The sequence below is a fragment of the Neofelis nebulosa genome, chromosome 8, assembly GCF_028018385.1.
Source record: "Neofelis nebulosa isolate mNeoNeb1 chromosome 8, mNeoNeb1.pri, whole genome shotgun sequence".
NCBI lineage: Eukaryota > Metazoa > Chordata > Mammalia > Carnivora > Felidae > Neofelis > Neofelis nebulosa.
Genome location: NC_080789.1, coordinates 80815209 through 80825792, shown reverse-complemented (window position 1 = coordinate 80825792; position 10584 = coordinate 80815209). Strand labels below are relative to the sequence as shown.

Genomic DNA, 10584 nt, shown 5'->3' with positions numbered 1-10584 from the left:
TTCCTTTTGTTTTTCTAAAATTTCCCTAAATCTATGGCTTTCTTTTTTTAAGTTGTTTTGGAAATTTTTATATTTTCTTTGGAAATTGTCAGAATTGGGACTAAAGCAGTTGTTACCAGAACCTCCCCCCACCAACCCTGCGCTTTTTTTCAAATTCATTCAACTTCGCATGGGGAAGCTCATATCATAAAGTCTAGTGGCTACTATCAGGCAAGTAAGAGTAAAATCTTTACTCACTACTACAGTACATCCTTTTCTGGCCAGCTGTTTGTTTCAAGATTGAATAAGGTTGTATTCCAAGGTGGTTTGCCTGCACGTCAGAATCTGGAATGCATATTGACTTATTCTGTCCAGATGATTTTGCAAGGAGCAAAAATGAATATTCCCATAGCCCAGTGGATTCTATGGTAGTTTGAGATGAAAAGACAGGACTGCCCAAATATGTAGAACTTACTTTAGATGATTCAAAAACAGAGAATTTACTTGCCCTAAGACATCTTAAAACAAAACAAAAGAAAGCAAAAAAACAGTTCTTCAGTTGTGGCCAATAAGGTTTAATACCCGTTTTTCATTTACTCTAAAAGAGCATCTGTAATTCATCTTGTGCATGGTAGAAAGTTACACAATTTCTTTATATGTTGACATTTTTTAACTGTATAAATAGTCAGACTTGAAATATACTTTAAAGTTGAAAAGTATCCTCAAAGGGAAAAGGAGATGAGAACTCTGGATTGAAAGTCTTCCTGGGACATGAATGATGACCTGTAAATGTTCTGGTAAAGAGATTAGGCCTCCATTTTCTGAAGTTCATGGTTGAGGCAGTTGGCACTGCCTTAGTTCAGACCACTGCCCTGACTACATTGAACCTTTTAGAGTCAGAGTTATTCTAAACATGTATTTTATGTAACATTATTATCCTAAAGTTGGTTCAGAGTCCCTTTCAACATGATTTACAATAATGACATAGTTATATTCCCAGAGAGGGGATTTCATGTCTAAACTCAAGCTTTATATACAATAGATCCCTCTTGCAATCAAATTTTCTTATCTGAAAATGTCAAGAAAAGACTATTTTAAAAGAGAAACTCTTTATGGTTAATATAGCAGTAATAAAACAGATAGCATAGAATCTCCATTAATGCAACTAGTAATGTTATACAAAAGTCTAAAGTTTCTTGGGCTGAAATGATGAGAAGCAGAATTTGAAGATACAAGAGAAAAGTAAAGATGGTCTTTAGAGCAAAAATATGTAAATGTCACACAATAAAAGTAATCACCACTCAAGAATAAATTGATCTTCTTCAAGTCTGTCAGCCCTTATTATGATGGTTTCATAAAACATACCAAACCACTACAGTTATGTTTGCATATTGAGTTTTAAAATCGATCTGCAGTCTACTTCCTTCATGTCTACATTGAGGCTAAGAGTGGTGATGTCACCACACCCAGAATAGTTCTCTGCACCTTCTAGGAATGACTCTTACCTACCAATTGTTAAATACTTAGGGAGGGCCTAGAATGTACTTGATACGTAGTAGAGTTTTTTTAAGCAAAGATAAACTCAGGTTGTAATACATTTAAATATATTTTAAAGAAGCATATTTTTTAAGTGTAGGAAGACATACAAGTTTGTGAAACTGGTCTCTTAACCACCCAGAGCATCAATTTAGACTATGAAATCTCAAAATATCTTCTCGCTAAAATTCCATGCTTACTTATAAGAGGAAACTCGATCAGTGTAGTCTTCTTCCTATATTTGCAGTTTGTTTTGAGTCTACAGGAGTTCTGAAGAAAAATCAATTTGTGGAGCATTTTTCCAGTTATGCTTTATGCACATGCACACACACACACACACACACACACACAATTCCAAAGTTTAAAAAAGTTGGAGAAATGTTACCATACTATAGCCATTTTGGCAATTCAAATGTTTATGAGCACAAAAGCTCTGAGGAGTTCTAAAGAAAAGAAACCTTTTTAATTCCTCATTTCCCAAGCTTACCTGACTAAAAAACCCTAAAACAAAAATAGAACATGTACTACATAGAAATGATATTTTACACATTGTGGGAAACACTACTCTAGTTTGTAAGGACCTCAACAACTTGGAAAAATCATTGTTAGTAGTTTCCTTGGGCTGCTATAACAAAGGACCACAAACTGGATGGCTTAAAACAACAGGCATTTATTCTTTGACAGTTTAGCCTTAGAAGCTAGAAGTCTGAAATGAAGGTGTTGGCATGGCCGTGCCATCTCTGAAGGCTCCAGGGCAAGATCCTAGCTCCTGCTGTTGCTGGCAATCTGATGCATTCCTTGGTCTACAGCCGCATCACCCCAGTCTCTGCCTCCATTTGCACATGGTGTTCTTCCCTGTGTCTGTTTCTGTGTTTCCCTGTCTCTTGAGTAGGACAGCAGTGATTGGGTTAGAGGCCATCCTAATCTGGTATGACTCCATCTTACATCTTAATTATATCTGCAAAGACCCTTTTTCCAAATAAGTTGACATTCACATAAAGATGATTTCAAAATTTGTATCTCTTGCCCTGATCTCCCTCCTGAATTACACTCTTCTATCCAATATCTGACTTATCTGATAGGATTAGACAAACCAACCCCGTCTAAAACAAAATTCTAGTTTTCCTCACTCCAGCTGCAGTCCATCATCAGTAAATGGCAATACCATTCTGAGAATCACCTTTTATTTCTCTTCTCCATTCATCCACAATTCTAATCCATCAGCAACTCAAGTTGGTTCTATCTCAGATAGGTTCCAAAACTGACCTACAGTGAAGCTTCCACTGGAAGTGGTCTGAGTAACGTTATATCTTGCCCACACCAAAAGTCTCAGAACTGGGTCTTCCTCTTCCGCTCTTGCCCCACTACAGTCTGTCATCTCCAGTAACAAAATGTGGTCTTTTTCTTTTTTTTCTTTTTTTTTTTTTTTAGCGTTTTTAATTTATTTTTGAGACAGAGAGAGACAGAGCATGAACGGGGGAGGGGCAGAGAGCGAGGGAGACACAGAATCGGAAACAGGCTCCAGGCTCCGAGCCATCAGCCCAGAGCCCGACGCGGGGCTCGAACCCACGGACCGCGAGCTCATGACCTGAGCTGAAGTCGGACACTCAACTGACTGAGCCACCCAGGCGCCCCAAAATGTGGTCTTTTTCAAACCTAGAGTGCGGTCATACTCCTGCTCAACACTCTCCAATGCCCTCCTACCACCTAGAGTGTCCTACATGCTCTGGCCACTGTCTTGTTTCTTTGATCCTCCCTCCTTCTCCCCACTGCTCATTTTGCTCCAGTTTTACTATATGTGTTGCCCATCCTTAGTCAAACCAAATCCGGACCTACATTTCGGACCTCACTCTTGCAGTTACATCTGCCGTAAAATTTTCTTTCCGGATGCATTTGCATGGTGCCTTTCTTCCCTTTCTTCTTTCAGTTCTTTTCGTTACCAAAAGCTCTCACCTTGGTTTTTGTCAAGTGCTACTTTGTTATTTTTTATACTACTGATCTCCACCTGAAAAGTATCAGTTTGTCTCCTCAAACTACAGTATAAATTATGATAAAACTGAGTATTGTCTGATTCATCACTGTATTTCCAGTGCCTATAATGCACATCGTAGGTGACAGAGAAATATTAAATAAATGAGCAAATGAAAGAATGTATGAATAGTCCTAAGCAGACTTTCTCCACTACAGTCAAGCCTCCTTCTTCAGTGTCTCTCAATAGTCTATCTTTGTTCTCCTAACCTGCTTTCCTCAAATTTCTAACACATCTTCTCCTCTTTATCTAAGGAAATGCTTTTGATACTCTGAGCACCTGTTCAAGTCCCACCTCCGTGAAGTTTTCACTGCAGCCCTCCTGCCATGATCCCTCCCTGTCTGTCATCTTCCATTAGACTCCATCTTTACACATCATCTAATTGTTCTTCAATTACTGTGTGTGTGTGTCTCTCCTGAAAGATTATAAACTTCTTAAGGACAAGGACATTATTTTATACTTTTAGTGCCCAGGCCTCAGAGCAATCATGTACAAAGAGTAGGCGATTCTGACTTTTTTATTGATCAACTGATTAGCTGATTAATTGATTACCTCAATCTTAAACATGTAAATGAAACAACTTGAGGGCCTGTTGTGAGGGGAGGTGTATAATAAAGTCAGAAAAAGAGGGATGTTCATATCCAGATAACACCATTAAAGGGTCGGCATCATAACAAATAAGTGACTAAAGAACTATTTCATTTCTTATTAGAAGGTAAACAGTCTTTCTTACCCAATATGATGATGTTAACTGGAAAATCTGCCTGAGTAATCACAGTTCCAGATCATCATACTTGACCTTTCTTCAGTGCTCATGAAAGAGTTTGTTAGTGAATGTGAAAACTGAATCCATAGCATGTACTATTACTAAACTGATAACATTTGTTTATGAATCACCTTCCATCAGTGAATTTGCCAGATATCCATTCTAGCTTTATTAAAAAATTAGATCACTTTGTAAGCATACTTTAAAATATGGTGGAGGGCAGGTTAAAAAAGTAACATTGATAAAGGTAAACCTAGTATTTTCACATCTCTTGGTATATGTTGCTGGTAGAGGCCCAAAAGATATTGAAATCAGTACTAAGTGTATTATATATATCATATATATAAGACATATAATATATATATTCAAAAACAATGTATAAGATTTTCTGGGATGTGAACAGTGCTCTTAACAGTTCTATTAAAATAACCTACATAGGGGTGCCTGAGTGGCTCAGTTGGTTAAGCATCTGACTCTTGATTTCGGCTCAGGTCATGATCTCATGGTTGTGAGATCAAGCCCTGCATCAGGCTTTGTGCTGAGTGTGGAGCCTGCTTGGTATTCTTTCTCTTTCTCTCTCTCTCTGTGCCCCTCCTTGCTCCAGAAAAAAAAAAAAAAAGCCATACTTGTTTGTAATTGACTTTGAATTGTGCTTTTTAGACCAAGGTATGTTCACCATCCATTGTATTGTATTTTGGAACGAAAGCTTATGTCTAGACATGTTTTTCTTTTTCTTTGCCATAGCATGAAATACTAATGGAAAGGTAAATCTAATGCAGGGAATTACTAGGAACTCATGTGTTCTTTTTTTCCCCTCCTAATCTTATTAATATTAACTTCTGGCAAGTAGTATGCTTTGAAATGGTTTTCAGCGGTATGCAAACTCAAGAGATGCAAAGAGGGGGAAAAATATTTATAAAGCACAGGTGTCTATTACTGAGACCTCAGAATTTCCAGGTGATTTCCAGGTATCTGAAAGAGCTGAATAAAGGCTGAAGCAACAGAAAATGAAGGGAAAACAAAGCAGTTAGAGCTACAGTGTTATTAAGAGATTGTAAACCCCATATCCAGAAATGTTTGCCACCACTACCCTGGACATAATATATTGTCAGCACAAAGTCATAGAATACAAATCTTTGATTCACTTTGAAATGAAAGTCACAAATACAGGACTAACTCCCAATCTTCAAGGGGCAAAAAGAGTTGAATATTTTGCAGAAATCTTCTTGCCTCAATAAAGGATAATAAGATAATGCCTAATAAAACAGAAGCTGTTGAAATTCAGGAATTTGCCATGAACATCAGCTTGATATACTCGTTTCAGAGACAGGAATTCACTGTCTTCATAAGAGAAAGATCTTAAGTGTTCCTCCTCACAGATATGATGTTATGTATCATGCCCAGGAAGCACCACCAAATTAGAAGTTCAGCTCTGTGATGGCCCAGTTTATCTAGGGGATCAGTGTCACCTTATTGCTCCTTGAAGTGTTGAGTTCCTGTTGATTTAATGGATCCCTGTCTTCAGAAAGTCCTGGAGAGGCTTAGTGGAAGATGCAAAATGAACTTTGGAGCTGTCTAACCCCAAAACCAGTATGGCCATCATCATATAATCCACTAATTCCATAAGCAAAAGAAGAGAAGTGCTTGATATGTTTAAGTAAACATTTTATCAAACCTTCTTATATATATTATGCTTTTAAAATTTTTACAAAATATGTATTCATTCTGAATGGATAAGTAGAGATGATTATTGTTACTTAGCAACAGTCACAGGTTGCGTGTTATGTGAGCTTGTGTGATAGGCCTTCTAAAGCAGAAAAGTTTATCCTCCATCTCATATTCAGAAATTCTAATATATTCAGTTAAATTTCGTTTTAATGGAGCTCCTGATTATTCTAGGGGCTTCTAGAAGACTGAACTATTAAAGCTAACACTTATGATATATGAACATGAGTTATGAAACTTAATTGTAAAACAAACACTCATGAAGCCACCTCCAAAATGAACCCATGTGTCTCACCCAGCCTGACACTATCCTCTACATACAACTCCAGATACAACCATCCTCATTTGTGATTGCATAATTTCCTTGCCTTAAAAAGAAATACATTATTGCCTACTGATGTAACTCAAAATAATACACTTTAAAATTTTGCTTGGCTTTGTGCTATATGAAAAAAAGGACATCAGACTATGTCTAGTCTGACCACTTCCGTTTTAAATTCAATTTTATTACAAATATTCACTAATTTATATTCTTCTGAAATATTTGATGGTATAGTTAGTAATATGTTTCTTAACATGCAATATATTCAGGTTTATTATAAAGTTGTAATTAAGATAGCATTATATTTGTGTAGGGACAGGTAAATTGTCTATTGGAACAGAATAAGGAGCCTAAAGACAGACTCTTGCATATATGGAAACCTGATTCAAGGTAGAAATAACACTGCAGATGACATATGCTTTGGCTAATGCATAATTTTTAAATAATTTTTAAGTAAATTTTAAATAAATAATAAAATATCCATTTTTATATAAGTACATATAAAATTATAAATACACAATGGAAAAGTATGCAACGATTTAAGAGAAGAAAACGGGTGATCCTCTCATACACTGCAGATTGGACTAATATATTAGTATCCTCACTCTATAAAGCAATTTGGTATTATCTATCACAATTTAAAATATGCAAATATTATGATGTAGAAATTTCACCTATTAGAATCTGACCAAGAGACAGCATCGAAGATCTTTTGAAAGGAGTGCACTGAGGTGGTTAATGTCCTTGGTGCTTCAAAAACAAGACAAAACTGGAGTAAATTTACATGTCTATCAGTGAGGAGAGTGGCTACATAGATGATGGAACGCAGTCAAGTAATGTCTTAAATGATATCGGGAAAATTTCAGTAATAAAATTTCCACTAAAGCCGTTGAAATAAAGTGATTGTATGCACTCTCCCATAGTTAAAAATTATTAAGATCTGGATCAAATATTTTAAAAACCTATCTTTAAATGCTTGAAAACATCCCAAAATGGATAGAAACTGGGAATGGACTGGAGTTAGTTATTAGTACACCCTGCTGTACTATTTGAATTTGGACCAAGTGCAATTTTTTTAAAACTACAAGTATTTATATTTCAATTTGTTTTATATATATTAAAATAAAACTTTTAAAAATTCACCTTGATCTCCTACATATTTTTTAGATTAGGTCGAACATGTTTTCACTTTTAGAATTAAATATGTATCTGTCATTTCCTGGTAGACTGCCTTGCTCTGTTTGAGTAACTATTGATTCATTCAATCTCAGTAAATATTTACTGAGTGTCTAACATGTGCCAGACCCTCTTCTAGTTGCTGGGGTACAATAGTCAGCAAGACACACAAGGTCTCTGCTCACTGGGGCTTTATATTGTCATGATGAGCTGTCTTGTTGAATAGACATGTATAAGTAGAGGCATATATTCACCTAAAGGTATATCATCTGAGAGAGGAAGGGGAAAATAAAAACAGGAAAAAGGATGAGGAGAAATCCTATTTCTGTATGTACATTAATGTAAAACTGTTAGAATTGAAGGGACTCTTAGTAGTGTTCAATTTGTTTACATGAGCATTTTGCTAAATACAGTGCATTTTTATTAACTAATTTTTAGGATATTTCAAAGTTTTAATCTTCCAGTTTTTCAGTCATTTTGAATGTCAGCAGATTGTAGAAGTGGAATTTAACAGAATTCTTGGTTGAATTTTTTTCTTTTATGTTGGGGAAAGCTTGTCAGAAGATTATGTCAAATTTCACATAAGTATGAAAGGTATATTCTGTGAAATGGAATTTACTTAACTTTTTGAATTCCTTCATTGTTTTCTAACCTATAGGCAATGTGTTGTCATTGGTTATTTTTATACCAGGGGCAAATTTATTTTTCATTTAAGTTTTTAATTTCAATTCCAGTATAGTTAATATACAGTGTTATGTTTCAGGTATACCATATAGTGATTCATCAATTCTATACATTACTCAGTGCTTATCATAAGTATACTCTTTAATCACCATCACCTATTTCACCCATCCGCCAATCTGCCTCCTCTCTGGTTGCCATCAGTTTGTTTTCTATCGTTAAGAGTCTCTTTCTTGGTTTGTCTTTCTCTCGTTTTTTCCCTTCACTCATTTGTTTTGTTTCTTAAATTCCACATATGCATGAAATCATACGGTATTTGTGTTTCTCTGACTTATTTCACTTAGTTATACTTCCTGACTCCATCCATGTGATTGAGAATGGCAAGATTTCATTCTTTTTCATGGTCATGGCTGAATAATATTCCTCTTTGTGTGGGGGGCGCACACACACACGCGCGCGCGTGTGTGTGTGTGTGAGCTGATCAAATGTATGCTATTTCTCTAGTAACTGAATACTAATACTGATTTTAAAATTATAATGATTATCACCTCACTTTAGATAATATAGGCCAGAATTAGTGACTACATTGTCTCTGAGTTTAAAGCACTATTTGATTTTCTAAATCATCTTAAGCCCTCATCTAGTGGGCTTCAGTGGCATAATATTCCTTACCCCTCAACTAAGTGTATTTTTTTTTCTCTTTTTCTCTCCCTCTTTTAAAAAAAATCAACAGCTTGATCAAGTCATCCGCCAAAGAAGCCTGTCCAGTTTGGAACTGTTCCTCTCTTGTGCTCAGAAACAGTTAAGTGCTTTAATAGCTACAGAACCAGTTGACATTGAATAAAGAGAACATGACAAGCAAACCCACACTGGCAATGGATAAATCATTAGACCTCTAAAATACATGCTGTGAATTCTAAAGATGCTTTTGTTTTCTTTCCAAACCTTGGAGAATTGATTTCCACTTCAAGGGTAAACTAAACCAATATTTAGAAGAACTATCACAAGATCTGATTTATTTTCTCTTGTTTTCTCCTCTACATTTACTGTTATTTTCATAGTAGTAGGAGTAGCAGCAGCAACAGAAAATAAAATGTGACCCAAAAACCATTGAAAATTGCCACATTACCAAAAGTTAATTAAACTTCATATTCTCTGGTGGCCTATTACATAGTATTTGGTAAAAGTAGTAAATACCTTTACTTATTGCTTCACAGTGGCTCCTGATAAGATTCTGGAATGTAGCCATACATTTATTTGATTTTGCGGATAAACAGCATGGATTTCCACATCACTAATTTATCTGTGTAACTGGGATATAAAACACTGACATGACAGAGTCATTCTGATATTACCAAACCCCTTTTCTATAGAGGGATCTATGTATTTTCATTGGTAGTGATTAAAAATACTGAACATTATTATATTAATTCAGCTTTGATCTGATGTACCACTTAAAGGGGTATGTGTGTGATATATATGCTTATTTCCTGTTTTTGTTCTTCGGATCACTATAAATCAATAAAATCATTTTTCTTATTAATCCTATCATGAACTTAATCTCTAGAAAGATAATATAACTTAGCCATTTATAGGAATTCAGGTTCAATATAAAAGATATGAAATCCTTTCCCATTACTTCAGAATGTATTTAAATTATGAGCAGTGTACTTTAATGCAAAATCATGAGTCTTTTTAACATCAGAATTAAAATGCTGTCATTAAAATGTATGCAAACATTTTGTCTTGTTTTCTGAAATACTTCTATTTCCATGGGCTTTGTACTTTTCTGGGATTTCTCAATCTAATAAAAAGAACTCCAAAAGCTTACTTGGTTATTATTTTTCCTTTTTTAATCTTTCAAAAATTGATTCTTTTAAAAAAAATTTTCTTAAACTTCTATATTTATGGATGGTGATGTTTTTATACCTCCACCTAAACATTTGAAATAAAATTTGCCAACAGTCGTTTTTAAGTGTTGATAACTACTTAGTTTTCTCTTATAAATTTAAATGAGAAATTAAAGCAAACAGCAACATAGTAAATCAAGGAGGAGGGCTTTTAATTCAGGAACAAGCCAATAACACAATGTTATAGTCATATTTAAAATCAGTTGACTCTTAGGGCACCTTGATGGCTCAGTGGTTAAACGTCCAGCTCTTGATTTTGGCTTAGGTCATGTCACGGTTTGTGAGTTTCAACCCCAGCCCCAACTGGGATCTATGCTGACAGTGTAGAGCCTGCTTGGGATTCTCTCTCTCTTCTCTCTCTCCCTCTCTCTCTCTCTCTCTCTCTCTGCCCTTCCCCCTCTCTTGCACGCATGTGCGCTCTCTCGCTCTCTCTCTCTCTCTCCAGATAAAGTTTAAAAAA

General features: G+C 35.4%; 1 protein-coding gene across 20 annotated transcripts in view; it reads left to right on the top strand.

Moving 5' to 3' along the window:
* Positions 1-10044, top strand: part of CCDC91 (coiled-coil domain containing 91) — a 353160-nt gene extending 343116 nt beyond the window's left edge. For all 20 annotated transcript variants that reach the window (XM_058743233.1, XM_058743225.1, XM_058743235.1 and 17 more), the window contains one exon: positions 8948-10044. In XM_058743233.1, the coding sequence (XP_058599216.1) occupies positions 8948-9058 (111 nt within the window). In that variant the 3' untranslated portion in view covers positions 9059-10044. The remainder of the gene's footprint in view (positions 1-8947) is intronic.
* The last annotated feature ends 540 nt before the right edge of the window (positions 10045-10584 follow it).